Source organism: Cottoperca gobio, chromosome 19 (genome assembly GCF_900634415.1).
Source record: "Cottoperca gobio chromosome 19, fCotGob3.1, whole genome shotgun sequence".
Classification (NCBI taxonomy): domain Eukaryota; kingdom Metazoa; phylum Chordata; class Actinopteri; order Perciformes; family Bovichtidae; genus Cottoperca; species Cottoperca gobio.
Genome location: NC_041373.1, coordinates 3,255,642 through 3,272,248, shown reverse-complemented (window position 1 = coordinate 3,272,248; position 16,607 = coordinate 3,255,642). Strand labels below are relative to the sequence as shown.

General features: G+C 41.4%; 1 protein-coding gene across 2 annotated transcripts; it reads left to right on the top strand.

Moving 5' to 3' along the window:
- Positions 1-10,520: 10,520 nt before the first annotated feature.
- LOC115024404 (transmembrane protein 238-like) lies at positions 10,521-15,884 on the top strand. 2 transcript variants are annotated; one of them, XR_003834121.1, is made up of 3 exons: positions 10,521-11,204; positions 14,332-15,534; positions 15,623-15,884. XR_003834121.1 is itself a non-coding variant. In XM_029455915.1 (2 exons), the coding sequence occupies exon 1, from the start codon at positions 10,668-10,670 to the stop codon at positions 11,196-11,198; it is 531 nt and encodes a 176-aa protein (XP_029311775.1). In that variant the 5' UTR covers positions 10,521-10,667; the 3' UTR covers positions 11,199-11,204; positions 14,332-15,884. The 2 variants fall into 2 exon arrangements, 1 of the variants encoding a protein (XP_029311775.1); XM_029455915.1 differs by having other exon boundaries at positions 14,332-15,884.
- Positions 15,885-16,607: the final 723 nt, after the last annotated feature.

The window sequence follows — 16,607 nt, the reverse complement described above, 5'->3', positions numbered from 1 at the left end:
ACTGAGGTATCCTCAGGGGGACACTGAAAAAAGATCTGGCAAGCTTTTACGAATACAGACTCATTCAAAAATCAATACATGAAAAAAACTCTGCTGCTGAAACAAAAGCATTTATCACTTAATTGTGTGTGGGTGCTTTATTGCATATAGGAATATCAATATCTGAATTAAAGAGTACAACTTTCTTTTCTCAGTATTAATGTGCATGGGAAGTGAAGCTCCATGCGAGTAAACACCACCTCCTAGTGTAGTTTGAGGCTCATGCCTGCAGATGAGCAATCAGAAGCTGTTACAAAGATAAAAACGCCTTCAGACTGCTCACCGTACACTACACTGTCATCTGTACCATATCCTCTCAAGCACTGCTCTCTGCTTCCTTATCTGCTCCACAGCCAGACAAACAGATGCACACAAGCGCCGCAAAAAATCCAGCAGCGGACACACTCGTAGCACAGAACATCTAGGATCAATAGCTTTCTGGGAGCGCAGCCAGAGACACTTGTATCCTCACTGTTGTCTGCGCTTATTACCTGTGGCACTTTACTCATGTTAACAGCAGTGCTATACTAGGTTAGGCTTTATTTTCTCATTGGACAACAGGACCTCTCACAATACAAACAATTCAACCAGCTTCATGATGTCAATCAGCTCCCAGTAAATCCTCACATGTTCTCATCCTCCCTTCTTTCTCACAGGGAACAAAAAATCCAGCTTATTCATCACAAGTGTGGATATTCTTTGTGCATTCAGTGTAAGTCTCAACCGCAGAGATGCCTGAGAGAGCCGGCTGACAGAAGGCAGCAGAAGAAATTCCTCCGACACCAAGATTGCAGAGGTATGTTTGCTGCTTGTGAGGATAATGATGTGGCCTGTGTCGCAGGGAGGGGGCAGTGAAAGTGGAGTTTGAGCCGAGGAAACACGTCTGTAGTTTATTACTGCCTGCAGGCACGGCCAATCAGAAAGGCCAGAAACAGATCTCCCCTTTCTCGACAAAAAAAAACCAACAACAGCAAACATAGCTCAGTTGATATGAGGATAGCATATATACAGTCCCCAAACACATAAGCCACCATCTAATATAGCTTGTGTTGTCCTCTGCAAATCTCTCTGCCAAATCCAGGCTCTGCAGAGAACAGTAAACAGAAGAGAGCTGCCATTTGGGAAGAAAAGGTAGCGGCCTAATATATTGCACTTTTGAATTAAGAGGGCATTTTATATAAATGTAATACAATATTTAAATAAAATACATGTATACATATATTCTGTGTGTGTGTGTGTGTGTGTGTGTGTGTGTGTGTGTGTGTGTGTGTGTGTGTGTGTGTGTGTGTGTGTGTGTGTGTGTGTGTGTGTGTGTGTGTGTGGTGAGTCAGTGTCTCAGCCACTGACAGTGAGACTTATGTTGGGCCTCCCCCAAATCTTTTAATTGCTGGCTCTGGTTGTATTTCTTTATTACAGATATGTGAAAAGGTCTCAAAGATAGCAGCCCAGAATGGACGGGTAAGAACGGGTGGCAACGGGGGCAAGTTGAATATCAGCTCCAAAGTCTTTCACCCATTGTTCAATATTTTATCGGTGAGATTTCTGCAGCCTCAGCGATACAATGGGTGTGAATGGATTTTTAATTCCCACAGCATTGAAAGCGTACCTTTAGAATTTGGCAGAGCAGCGTGTCTTTCATTACTCTGAATAGATCCAAAAACATGCTGTGGACTATTTCCTCAGTAGAAAGTAGTTCCGATAAATATGGCGACGTCTATTATCTGCATGGCTTGAGATGGACCAGTACACACCAGTACATGCTACTGGAATATTACATTTCTTAACTCAATGTTCACTTACTATCTTTTTTTCTGGAGCTTCCAACCGTTTCCTGTCAACTCAGTTGTCATGGAGACAACTGTTGTCATCAGGTGACCTAGTAGTTGTAACCCTGAGGGGGAGGTGGTAACCCTGTCTTGATCTTGACACATTACATATTATTCAGCACTTTCTCGTTATGTATTTCAGTCAGCTAACTGTGTACAGCACTGATATGTGGAGTCTAAGCTCTGACCTCGTCACATCCAGCTCAGCAGAGCAGGGAGCGGGGAGGGACGATAAGAACTTCCCTTCTGTGGGTCCGTGGACTCAGATGCTATATGAATAGCAGCAGCAAGTGATGGTGGCAGCAGCCACGCAGCAACAGAGTGAGTAGAACATTGATGGCTTGAGTTTGAAACGGGCGCATTGGATATATTCCAAAATCAGCTGTCCACACAGGGGCACAGCCTGACTGACTATTTGTTCACATTAATCACTGTTAGTGTTTTGTGTAATGAATTTTTAATTTGAACTCGTCAAATCAATTATTCTTATGGGCAATTTGTGCATTTGCATGCTATGCAGGTTGCTTGCTCAGGGTACTGGCACCTCTTTTATTCCAATTCAAGCACTGATCCAGAGTAAAAGGGACAGTTTCTGGAAAGACGTTTTTTTCAAGCACTTTTCTTAACACATTTTGTCAGTGCTGTGAGCACTGACAAAATGCGTTAAGAAATCTGATCACTGATATTGAAGAGGAGACAGATGTATAAACATGGGCAGATAAACCCCAAACTCTCTGCATGGCTACGTACAACTAGAGGTAGCTTAAGTGAGAAAATATGCTTTTTGTAATTTGTGTGAACTCACCCTTTACCATTCTTGCCCAATGGTCACAGCAATGGACAGTCTCCACTGTAAAATAATTAATTTCATCAAATTCATGAGACATGGCCTTATTGTCCTGGAATTCATTTCTAGAGGGAAATGCACTGAGGTTATCTGAAATTCACTCATTTGAAAAATGTAATGACTCCTTACATCTGGGACAGTGACATGATTTATAGTGCTTATTTTCTCACCACAATATGCCCACTGCATCAGAATAGAAATCACACTTCAGCCAGGTCTGTCCGGACCTCTGTTCTCCCCTCCGCTATTCATTTGTGTTCCCCATTAGTAATCCAATCAGGCACACTGGCTCCTGCCACCGACGCTGCTCAACGTTTTTAAATCATATTAAGCCTGTCAACCCGTTCAATTGTTTGTTTTAATTGGGCCAGAAACATGCTCTCTGCGAGGACAGAGAAATTACACTTTGGCTAATAACCGACAAATGTAAAATCAACAGAAAGCTGGGGGAGCTGCTGCGGCCAACGTTTCTCCTCACAGGCTTGTGTCGGGCAGGTTGTACGAGTTGTCCTGTAATTGACACGCTACTGTTGCGTGTACGTCGATCTTTAAATACTAGGCTCAATTAGAGCCCAGTGTACACTTGAAGGTACAGTATCACGCCTGGCAGGATGGGAGGCTCGACACTCAATTTGGAATCCAACTTTACATTCTGTAGAAGTGGAAGTCAATACTCCCACACCTCCCTGTGGCTTTGAAAAGGGGAAATGTTGACAAATAGATCATCAGTTAAAGGCTAGATGAAGCGAGCCTCACATGTCTCTCTGCCAGCTGAGATAAGAATCCACAAAGTGTAACTGGCGTGAAAGATAAGGGGGAATCTCAACTCCCACCCATCGTATTTTCTCACAAACCTGCCACTGGCATCCATTTTCCTTTGCCTCTCACTTTCAGTCTCCATCGCTCCCTTTCTCTAATGCTATTCCTTCAGAGAGCAGCTTTCTCACTCTGTAGCCCACCCTGCATCTACCACGTAATCTGTATCTGAAAATCATGTGGAGTCCGGTTGTATCTAGCCATGCACATAGTTTGGGATTAATTCGTCCAAGTTTTGAGATATGTGTCTTTCAAATTTATCGCTCCACCCGATTACCATGGAGCTCAATGGAGTTTCATTTACGGTGATCTCAACATTAAAAAAGTTCAACAGAGACATCTCACACAACAAACAGTGTTTACATTACTCACTAATGTCTTTGCTTTAAACTAAAGATTGCTGTTCATTCACCTCCGCTGTATCTGGACCGTAAAGCAACCATCTCAAAACCTGAGCCATACCACCAAAGTGTGGCTGGATGGCATTAGAGGTAAGTGAGAAAATATGACAAATGTAGCCCGACATACAGGTTTAATAAAACATAATTCAACTTGTATTTGTCATTTGGGTGGTCAAGGTCAAAGGTCAGTCGGTGCATCCATCACACATAGATCACATCTACTCTCTTGCTAAAGAGCAGCAGGAGTAGATATGACAGCCATCTGTTAGAACACATATGGACATAAACACAGGATGACAAGTGGAAGAATTGCTGAAATGCATTTCACAAAAAATGTCCTCAGTAATGAAATTCTTATTGATGTGTTGGCAGTTCTTAAATGTAGGGAGATCCACGCACAATTGTACAATGCTATGAAACTTGGTCATGTATATTTCACCATGAGATGATGTTGAATTCTTGTTATGTTCCATTAAGAGCTTTACGGAATAGGAAGGCTCGACGGCTCCAGAAATAAACATTTGTTTTGGAACAGATGACACACACTGCAGACTGGACAACGTGCCATCCTCCTCACACCAACCCAATCACTTTGACGACCTTGAAGAGGACAGTTTGACCATAAGACCCGTTTCTCTTTTTTCTCCTCCACTCCATCTTCCTTTGTCCCTCCCTCCCTCTTCTCCTTTGAATCCTCCTCCACTGTCGCACACCAACTGATTTATATGACTGGGGTGAAGACAATAGCCACTCAGAGAGTAGGATGGGAGTTGAGGGGGAGAGATTGGCGTCACCACTTTCCCACTCAGTTTCCTAGGCTGTGTTAAAGTGGAGTGGATACAAGAGACCCCAAGGCCTGCGACTATAAACAGCCAGCGCTGTCCTTGGAGGGCAGACAACAGCTGATGAGAGATGACCTTTGACCTCGGGGACGGACACTCTGCTGAATGCATGTTGTCTGTAAGCATGTATTTGAGAATGCAAAAGCAATTCAGATTCGTATTTATTTTTAGTTGTAAAATATATTTCAACTGCATCAGTGTCACGATCAGCTGAAATGCTGATGGCCTTAAAATTAGCCTTAAACTATAGTAATAGTAATGTGTGTGTGCGTGCGTTCATGTGTGCGTGCATGTGTGTGTGTGAGTGAGCATGAATAACAGCTCTGCTTCTCCATACTGAGCCCCTCGGGGATAAACAGGTAGAAATACACTCTATCAGATTAAATGCAGCCCTCCAATGTTCTCTACAGGTGGGGAAAAGATACCATCTCTGATTTGGAACCATGGCTTTATCGACTCCACATCCCTCACTTGTGGCTAACGCAGTGTAAACATTTAATGAAATGACTGTTTAATCCTGCAAGTTCCTTAAAAGCAAGTCCCTTTTTAAATTGCCAACAGGTGATAGAAGCAGAAACAAAGCGTGCTTGGCGGAGGAGGAGAGACAGGAAAGAGAGTGGATGAGAGGATAGAAAAGGCTGTAATAGGGAGCTGGGTACCGTTTGGGAGACTGGATGGGGGGGTGGGGGAGTTGACTGTTTAAACGCTCACAGACGCCCATGCGTGTCGAGACTACCAATCCTCTGGGAAATCAGGGCCCAGGAAGCCGGCAGGCTCCCTGGAAATATCCCCATTTCTAAGCACAGAGATCTGACATTTTGAAATGTGAGGCGGCCAAACCACATGCCACATCCAAAAGTTTGATATGAGGCCCTGATGAGAAAGACAGGGATGGCAAATGGGTCTCTTTTGTTAAATTTTTATATCTCATTGCTCCCTTTCTCCTCTTCAACTCTCTCTTTCTCTCTGCTTTTCTCTCCAGATTCATCATCATTGAGCTACAACTTTCGGAGGTGTCTGTAATGAGAGCAACCCCCTAGATATTATTGATCTATGTCCTCAATTACCTTCCAACTCTCAATTGTTAAATACACTTCCAGCTCCTTTACTTCCAGAAGTTGTTCAAAGGGAAGAGAAGAAGGTCCAACTCTCCAGCCGGGCCTCTTCCTGGCACAGATAAAGTGTTTCTGTGCTACATGTCTTTTCTGATTGATTCGACACTATAATGCAATCTCTGGGGTCTTGATTTGTAAAGCAAGCATTTCCTAAGTTATCCCACACTGCAAGGTGACCTGGTCTCTGCAGTTCATAATGTCTCTGCAGCTCAACTTCCACTGCGTATTTAAAAGTAAATTTCCTGTATTGCCTGTGGAACAATTTGTATTATTATCCAATTTTACCGAGTCTACGTGACAGGAAGCAGGGCTCAGATCATGATGTGTGTTTATAATAAAAGGAGAATATGAGCAGGAGTGATGTGAGTTGAGTACCTGGCAAAAGTCCTAGAGCCAACAGAGGAAACAGTAATGAAACAGTACCGTAATCAACCAGGGTTTATCAGCATACTTGACTTTATTGAAGTCCCTTGCATGCTAAAGACAAACAAGTGAACTTTGTAGGCTCAGCGACGACCCTGCAGCACCAGCATCTCTTCCTAAGCAGTCAATCAAAGTGTTACAGCCCAAAGTGGAGGGTGAGCGAGCTCCTCTCCACTGAGCTTTTTTAGGAAGATTGGAGAAAAACAAGTTTGTGCTGCAAATGTCTCTTAGGCATAATTTCTGAAGAATTATATTTGGCTTGTTTTCATCTTTCAAATACCCTGGGGTTTGGCATATCATATAACAAAGTGGGATTTTTTGGGCTTTAATATCAAAAGTCTTTCTGTGTATTGATCTGAGTCACATCCACATGTAGTTCATAAACGACTCTTGCAGATGCTTCCTGTTTCCTCATTTGCATCCGTACAAAAAGTGCACCTGTAAAAGAAATTAGGGCCACTGACTGATTCTGCAAAGCTGAAGAGTTATTCCAGATCAAATACAGACACAGATACATTATTGCATTGACGATCCACAAACAAATGTCTTCAACAACAATAAAAACTCACATTCACGCTGTGATGAGCAGGTGGAGTTCAGTGTGTCAGAAAATCAGATTAATGAGAGCAGAGACTGTTGAGCATAAAACCAAAACAATGAGTTAAAAGAGGCTGAAAGGCCTCAGGAGAACTGGCCAGGTAATCATTTTCTGTCACTTTGCTCAGCACCTTTCACATTTCACATGTAGTCATTTCATCTATTGTTAACATAAAAACATTGATTAGTGCAGCTTTAATTGTGAAAATGTGTTTCTACTTCACTTACTGTCATTGCTACTGACAAGGAATGTTGGGTATATAATAGTTATTTATAGTAAAGGCCAATAGTTATTTATGGCCTTTTTATCAATAAATATTATAATATCTCCAAATGCACAACTTGTGAACACCTGCTGTTATTCTTAGAAAAACCTGTCTAATATGTTTAAGTTTTTATCCCTTTTATCTGAAATGTGGAGCTGAACTTGATAACACTTGGTGCTATGTTTGTATTGTGTTTTCCAGTCCATACCTACCAGCTGTACCATCTTCAGACATCTTTTTCAACAACAAACTTCAGGCAGAGTGTATTTTCTTCAACTTCAGTATATTCAGACCACTATTACTCAGTGCCAGAAGCACTTTGAGTGATTCATCAATGTGTTGCAGGAACAATAAGAGAGTTATCTTTTGAATGAGACCAGAATCATGCAGCTGGTGCAAATGGTTGAAGAGCAGCTTATAATATACTTTGGGTATGTCGTTTGTAGGTCTTTCCAAGTAAAGTCCTCCACCCCTTAAGAGATTAACTTAAAGCTTGATACACATCCACACTTTATTGAGAAGTCTATTTACTCGTCATGTAATGGCAGTTGTTAAAGGCTAAATAATATGATATTATATGATAATATTAATCATTATGTAGACTAATAATTGAAAAAATGTCAGTTTGTTCCATCTGACTGGAGCTGTGTGGAGGAGGTCGATGAGAAAATAACCTGTTACCATTAAAGCAGAGGCGGCAGCACCGCTGCATTGCAGAGCATTAATGCAGAGTTAGAACTTTAACCTCAGCCGCACACACGCTGCAGTTCTGCTTCAATAGACTAAACTTAAAAAGTGTGTGTGACGTTAACACATTGTCATGGCTCGTGTGTTTTGAAGTGTATTGAGATGCGTCGTGTGTGTGCATGAACAATCTGCTTTAAAGAATTACACAGAGCTTTTTTGGGCCATTTTCAACCTACAGAACACAATTATTGATTTAGTTGTTGTCTTTTAATGTCCTATATGTATAGCCATATGTGTGTGTGTAATGTGCATGTACAAACCTTGTATGTGGAGGTGAAAGGGTTTGAGATGTACCTAATCGGATATTTTTCTCAAAGTGATAGTATTTTAAAAAGAATAGTATTTATGTTTAGTTCTAGTAAAAATTTTGCTTTTCTGGATCTTTACTTCGGTACTGCTGGTTAAGCACTGCAGTGTATTTACAATGCAGTTTATTTCCAGTGCAGTGCTCCATGCAGGATCAGATGAGTTTGAAAGATGACTGGCGCCCTCTAGCAGTCAAATCTCTGTGCACAGATACTGTGTGGACCGAGGAGATGCACCTCCATGTCTTGTTGTCAGTATTAGTCACTGTCACTATACACAGTTCCACACACAGAAGGTCTATTCAGCAGGTTAGGTTTGGATTTGGTTTATAACCAGTTGTAGTAATCCTCTGTGTCTCTCTCTGCTGGTTGAGAGGGAGACGCCATAATCATCTCCTATTTCATTCCTAATTTTTTGTCTTTTTTCTGCAGCAGATGCCTTACATATGGCAGCGAAATCACTTTGAGCCATGAAGGGCTTCACTGAGGGAAATCAATGTAATCTGCTTCATCTTCCAGTTAATCAGGTGGCTTAACAAGTCTTGAAACCATTCATTATAGGTTGCAGTTTTAATAAGGTGTGGGGGTCACTGAGCTGGGCTGCTGGGAAAATTCAGTGTCATTCAAATTCAGAATATTGCTAACTTCTAATATTAGAATATCAAAAGGATCACACATGCATGGTCAAACCAGGAAAGAGGTAAAACATGACCAAAGGGGACGGGGGGATGTTATATTGCTCCTGGCTTGTGTGACATTTCAGACTGCAAGCATGTTACGAATAGGTTAGACAAATATCCTTTTCCATCATTACATTAATTATCTTCGTAGACAGAGATACTTGACTCGAGCACATTGAAAGTTCTTAAATTGAATCATTTCTACTGTGTGTTTCTCCCCACATGTGTTAGTTTTAATGACATTATCAAACGGCGTGTGGTGCACTACATCTTCTACTCATGGAGTAATGCTCACCTTTATAGTTATTGTATTCACAGCAATGTATGATACCTGTGTTCCACTGATTATAATGCTAATTGGGACCTAAATCTTTCAACATACAAAAATATGTTGGTTCCCTCCCGAGACGAGCACAATAAACCTGCTCGCCCCTCCCTCGTACCACTGATGAGAGTTTCAGCAGGGCTCTTAACCCTCCAGGACTGCTTCAGGTGTGAACAGGGCGAAAGAAAGTCTGGTTCTCACTGAAACTCCCCGGAATAAATAAAGGTTGTGGAATCTTTCTGCTTCTGCTTGATTTTTTTCTCACATTTTTTGTACACTCAAATACTTGCACTTAATATGTGATGCATTCAATATCATGTTTCATAGTAAAGAAAAGGCCCGTTCACATTTTCCTGTTGGACCTCCTCTGGCTATACACAGGGCTGTGGCTATCACTAAAGTCATGTTATCTTTTTTCTGGGACTTTAGACTTGTAAAGTTTTAAAGCCTCTGTATTTTACTGTATTATTACATTTAGTTTATTTGCACTAAACCCAAAGTAGAGCTGAGGCTGATGGGAAAGTCATTAGTTCTGCAGGTATTTGGTCTAAACCTAAGTACTGGACGAATGAAAGGTGTGACCTGATGATGGTGCTATCCATTGCACACTGCAATCCATCCAGTAGTTGTTGAGACATTTCATTCAAAACCACACGTGATCCTCATGGTGGTGCAAGAAGAAAAGTTTTTTTTGGGGGGGTTTCTACTCGAACATGTTAACATGCTTTAATGTTGAAAAAACACATTATTTTGCTCATGTCTGTCTGAGTATATGTTTCCCCCTCTGTCTGAAATGTTTTAGCACCTGTCTATTTAAGGCCGCCTCATAAAAAGCCTATATTCAATACCCTTTTCTTGGCTTTAATTTAAATTAAGAGATATTATGAATGCTCCATAGAGTGATTTAATGTGACATGTGTGCTGATTGGTGAGAAAATATAGCGCACCTTTGCAAAGGGAGTTCTCAAGCCGTTAGTGGAGATACTCATTATATTTTAATGAGCCTACATGTGACATAGGAAGGAGTCAATTCTGAATGGCTTGTTGAATCACAAGTGTCCACAAAAAACGGGCTGTGTTGTGTTACTGCACAGTATGTGGGTTGGTATCTATGTATACCAATGTATATGCTTCCTTTAATGCTTCCTGCTTATTGTGTGTGGTGTAGGTGCAGCCTGAGAAATCCGGGTCCGTCTAAAACCTGGGGTCAATGGTATGAGTCTCCAGAAGGTCGACAAGTGAAATTTCCGCAGTGCGTTTTAAGGCAGCATGTTGATGTGAGTCCCCTGGGAGCCCACTGATACAGTGACGTAATGAAGGGCGGGGCCTGCTCACAGGTGAACACCGCACAGGTGGAAGGAAGGTGTGGAAATGTGCGTGCTGAAAAACAAGTGGAGGTGTTCGGCGCCGTTACTCGGGCTCTCCTCTCTCCTCCGGTATGGCCCACAGCTGCTTGGGAAACTGCGCGCCGTTAGTCTTCCTCGCCCTTATTTTTGATGCAGCTGGTTTGGTTGTACTTCTGGTCGGGATTTTCGGCAACCTGAACGTGGACGGTCGCTTCTACGGGGATTTCCTCATCTACACGGGCTCGATCGTGATTTTCCTCAGTTTGATATGGTGGCTTCTGTGGTACATGGGGAACGTGCAGCTGTACGCGGAGGACAGGGCCGCCTCGCTGGACATCAACTTTACGCACTGGGCCAGGAAGCTGTCCGAGAGGCTCTCCAACGGCGGCATGAAGCCTTTGGAGGACAAGAAGAAGAGCATGGAGAACGGGACTGTGCGTGCTGCGCCGTGTCGGGTTACGTGGGAGGACGGCAGTGGAGCCGTGTCGGATCACGACAACAGAGGCTTTGATGGATGGATTGAGCGCGCGTCTCCAGCTGACAAAACTGTGGAGTTGGGGGTGTGGAAGAACTCCAACGTGGCTCTGCAGGTGGCGCATGGCAAAGCAGAGAGGCTTCTCTGACAGATGGTGCGTATCATCATCTAACCCAGGGCCTCTCCACGTGCATCCTTCCTGTCCACAGTGCATTATTGTTGCTTGCTCACTGCTGTTGATACTTTGAAAAAGCATTTTCTCTAACCCTCTCTATCTCCTGACACTTTAACCTATATTTTCTGAAAGTTAAAGCAGCGCTCTAAAAAGTGTATGCTCCTCTAAAAGTCTGTGCCTGTGGAACCAACAGACAATCCTAATTAAAAGCCACACAGATTGAGCACATTGCCCTGCTTTACCCTTTCTGTCAGTCTGCTGCTGTTTTGCTCGTCATTAGCTGCTCACTGCCTCAGCTGTAACTCTTTCATCATTACTGTTGGCAAGGCAGCTGTCACCCAGTCATAACTATGAAATGTCTCACATTATTATCAGGTGATCAGATGACCCACAGTGACGTGAGGAATGGGCACCCCCACAGGACCCAGCCTGCTCACTCCGCTCATGAATATCTGTAATAATATATTTTTTTCTTTCCCCGACTGCTGGGAAAATATCTTCAGTGGCCCGTGGCAGCTTTTAATTAATGAGCCTGACCGTTTCTGCTCACCTTCACAGTTCTGCATTATTTTAGCCTTCACTTTGCTTGTAACCGGTCGGCAAGCCAGACACCTTTGGGCCAAAAGGCGCAATTGCATTTTAATGGCTCTCAGCAGTGCTTATTGATCCAGGGGAATGGAGTGCAATAGGTAGATTGGTTGGACCTCCTCACTCAGTCACCTAATGCAGGGATCATATACAAGTGTGAGTCATGTACACTAGATCTAGATAGTTAACTTTTTTGGACACTAGCCTGATTCCCATATTATCTAAGCTGCCTAATGGTGTTGAGATATGGGATTGTGTAATATGACGTGGTTAAGAACAAACATTGCACACTGAACAATGAGGCTGGTTCCTTACTGTAACCTCACTGAGAGCAGGGCTGGAGCCACTCAGGTCATGTCCTACATTGTTTTTTTTAACATCCACAGTTGGAGTTGAAATTCTGTAATTGCACATTGTGGCTTTTAAACACTGCGTCTATTTATTTTATAGTTGTATTTTTGCAGGGACAGCGCACAACTTAAAGTAATTGCACCAGAGTTAGCTAGAATCTAATGTGCATCTGTTGTCCCTGGGCTGGTGGACAAAAAACAACAAATACATTACCGTACATAACACGATACATGCAATTCCATCAGTGAAAGATGATAAATAGAATCAGTATGGTAAATGCAAGGCAATCATTGGTGGTGACACTTTGTGCTGACTTGAGCCAAAGCTTCAGGTAGCTGTAAACACTGCAAAGCTTTCTGAGTCTCTAATGTTTGTGGGTATGGACTTCCACAAACTGAGAAAGCAGATTGATTGGGGGGGGGTGCGAGTTGTATGCATGCTGATTTTTATTTATTTTGGAGTATACAGTTGTGTCACTTTCTTTGAAGTTGTGGACACACTATATGTAAAACCTGCTTAGAATTAATATGTTGTATAGAATTGGGACTAAGCTAATGTTTCACAGGCTGTTTTTGGGTCTGTGGAAACTGGACCTCCAGTGTGGTTTCAACCCTGACTGGGATCTCTTAATGTTAAGGGTTTTATCACTGGACAGGCCTCCACCTAAGGACAACATTGCTATAGCAGCCACCTGTCCCTCCCCGTTATGTCATAGGTGATATGTTAATCAATAAGATTTGATAGTGCTCCCATGAATAAGTAACACGGAGAGAGATTAGGTTCAGGTTTCAGTGATGATTGCCTTGTCATGTATTCATGTTGTTGTGCAATGTCAACATGAAGATGTATGTATTCGTATGTACTAGTGTTTCATAGCAGTCTATCTCAAACCTGAATCAGGAAAAAAAATAGTACAATGTTTTGGGAAATGCATGCATTAGCCTTCTTTCAGAATTAGATGAGGAGATTGATTATTTTCGTTAAATATGGATACTTAGGGTCAAAAACCAGCAGTGTAGTTTCTGTAAAGACCATTTACAAAGACCCACATGGCTTCAGCCAATCATGAATAATTAATCTATTCGTACCATACTAGATCTCTCCAAAGGCTTTTGATATGGTGGTTTGTGACATTTCTATTGAGTACATGGTTGAAACATGATTTTTCAGAAAATAATTTGTTAGAACGCTGGGTTCATATTTTCATTAAGCAAATTACAGTGTGGTGTGCCCCAGGGCTCCATTCTTGGACCACTATTATTTCTTATTTATATAAAGGATTAACCAAATATAGTTTCTCCCATAATGTTTGCAGATAACCAGTTCTTCTTCTTCATCTTTTTTTAATGCGAAACATTCTGTAGTTGCAGATTCTCAATTTTGTGGATTTGTTTTTCTTTGTCTTAAATTAGAATAAACTATATTTTTGAGTTTTGGACAGTTGATTAAACAAACAAGCATTCTCAAAATATTAAGTTTCTGCAACAAAAAAGAAGAAGTTAAAACTTGTTTTTTATTCACTTGTTGATAGAGGCTATCTCTGATTTATCTGCTTGTATAGAAAGGTTCAACTAAACATATTGTCACTTAAATTCACCTAGAATTGTTTTTGATGAAAACTCGAGCTGGAGACAACACATTGATTATGTCAGTAGAAAAGTTACCAAATCTATCACAAACATCTGTCCTATGTAGACAAACAATGTCTTTAATCCCTTGATGTTTTTAATTCATTCTTAGTTCTCATTCTGCAACATAGTATGAGTGGGGACATTTTCAACAAGCCGAAAATGTCCTTCTAAAACTTTGTTACATTTTCAACCCATTGAAATTATTGCACCCCACTGGCTCCATAATCTCAGGAAAGTCAACTTCTTTACATTTCTGCTATTAATGTTATCTGAATTTCAAGAGAGACATCTTCTAAACATGAAGTAACAGATTCACTCTGGCAGACAATAATCCTTCCATCTCTCAAGCAGAGGAATATATTTAATAAAATCCTAAATGGAGTTACATCTTCCCTATGGTCTTCCAGAGCGTATTTTAGAAAGACTTTAATCTATGTGTCCCCTCCCTTGACATGAATTTCCATTGTTAATTTGAATTGAATTTGTTTATTTCAACCTGTAAAAATATACAAAACCATTTCTCTTCTCTTCCTTAGGTGACGCCAAGCTTTGCTGGAGCTGCAGGACGGACTCCCTCCTCGTGCTGCTTTAAAAGAGAATCTAACAGACTGAAAACATTGAGCTTATGAACTGAAGTCACTTTGTTTAAATAGAAAGACCATTTCTTAATCAGGGAAATGCCTCCTGCATCCACAGTAAGCAGAAGGGCTGTGCACAGAGGAAGAAAAGGTCTTTTACATGTACATAGCAAATTTCTATTTTTATGTGCTGATTCTTGGGAATAAAGTTTACATGTAATTGTAAGTAGTTGTGGTTTGAGGGTGTTTCTGCTTCCAGGTAGTGCTTGGTGGCAGATAACCGCACGGTAACGCCCATGCACTTGAGTTACACAAGAGACTTGCTTCCTTGTATTCTCTTCCTTGTCTGGAGTCTACCTTTTTAAAAAAAAAAAAGATTTAAACGGTTATAAACCGCTCAGGAAGCTGTTTCTCTCTCATCGTCACTTTTGAAGGGTGTAAACGGCACCAAGGTATTTTCAAGGTGTTATTTCCAAATCATCAAGGCCAATATTTCCAGCTTTTCTAAATCCACATGTAACGTTTGAGATAAGAACTGGATCAGTGGATGCTACAATGTATATGTTTATGAGATGAAGCCACATCCAACGATAGAGCTGCAAATTCTCTTGACATCATCAGTGAAACATTGTTCCTGTCAGACACTGTCATGAAAAAGATGGGAGATGTAGATACAGAAAGGAATGTGACCGGAGAGTTAAAACTCTTTTCATTTCACCAGACTCGCAGGCAACACTGAGAAGGGAAGAAGCATTTCTTCTGAGTATATTTCACTTTTCACTCCCTAATAATTTTCACATGTCATACAGATAAACTGCTAAAGCTTTGAATAATTGCTGAAACTACTCCTGTCATGGATTATACCGGCTATCTCAGCCGCTGCTGGCTGCTTTTCATCCTCGCCGTCCTCCTGGATGCAGTAGGCCTAATCCTCTTCTTCATCGGGGTCTTCGCTCCCCTCAGCTTCTGGGATTTCTTCGTCTTCTCAGGACCCCTCCTGATCTTCTTGAGCCTGGTGTTCTGGATCTTTTGGTACGTGGGAAAACTGGAGGTACCAATGAAGGAGTTACTCCCTAAATGACATTCCCAACTTCTTCATTTGCAGCACAGAGCAGTTCTCCGGCAACTGGTGCTGGACAATGAAACAACAGCTAGTGACTGGTGCGGTGTTCCACATTTAAAGCATCACACAATCAAGACTTGTGGAGTGAATGATTTACATTTAATGAAGCTCCTTCTTTGTCTATAGGGTGAATATTCTCAGCTTCTTCTCTCTCGCTGGTGAATGTTTGTGTGTTGCTTCACGACCAAAAGAAATGTGAAAAAGGAAAAACATGGAACTTTAATCTGAAAGGACTTCTCACAGTTCAGAAACTTTAAAATGGCAAACAGTTCATTGATAATAGTTGCGTTGTTTGTTCATTATTCAGTGCAATAAATGATTGTAAAATAATTTCAATAAATAGCTGCTATGTGTAACAGAACAGCCTACAGCCATGGTCTCTTTGGGATGGTTTTGCATTTACTTTATAATTATGTGTCTCTTTGTAGTCGTGTTGCATCACTTTGCAGTCATTCGATTGACTTCTAATGATAAATGTAACAGTCTTACATACAGAGGTTCAGATAGACACTAGCTGCCTGCTCATGATGATTCTGTTCTGTCATTTCTGTTTAATAAGAAACATTGTTTATTTCATCAGATCATGTGGATTTTGAAGGTTTTTAACTGAAGTCTCACACAGGCCTCAACATCCAGATCATATTCTCTGTCCTCCATTTGGACATTTCCACTCCAGTTACATTGATAGTTTATTGATTTCCATCTCATGCCGTTGTTCCCAATCAGTCTCTGTGGTGGTTTTCCCGTTGTGAAATATGAGTATTGGTCGCTCAACCCATTCAACAAAACCAGTCAAACTGGGTCCATTAGCTACTGGGGCAGGGAGAGATCTCAATTTACAAGAATGGCTTTGTGTGAGGAGGAAGGGAGAAAAATGTTCTATGAAACATCATAAGGATATAAACATATAGTGGAATCGAACCTTTGGAAGCTGTTTGTACGTGATGTGTGCTCTTGGGTAATCTCTACATCCAGTATGTTGCACAACTTGTTTCTCTGTTACTGAAATAGACACACCCTATTTGCAGTGTGCCTGATATTTAATCTTAACACCAGAATAATCCTCAGGTTTAACAACACAGGCCACAAGAATGGAGCTTCAACAACAAGA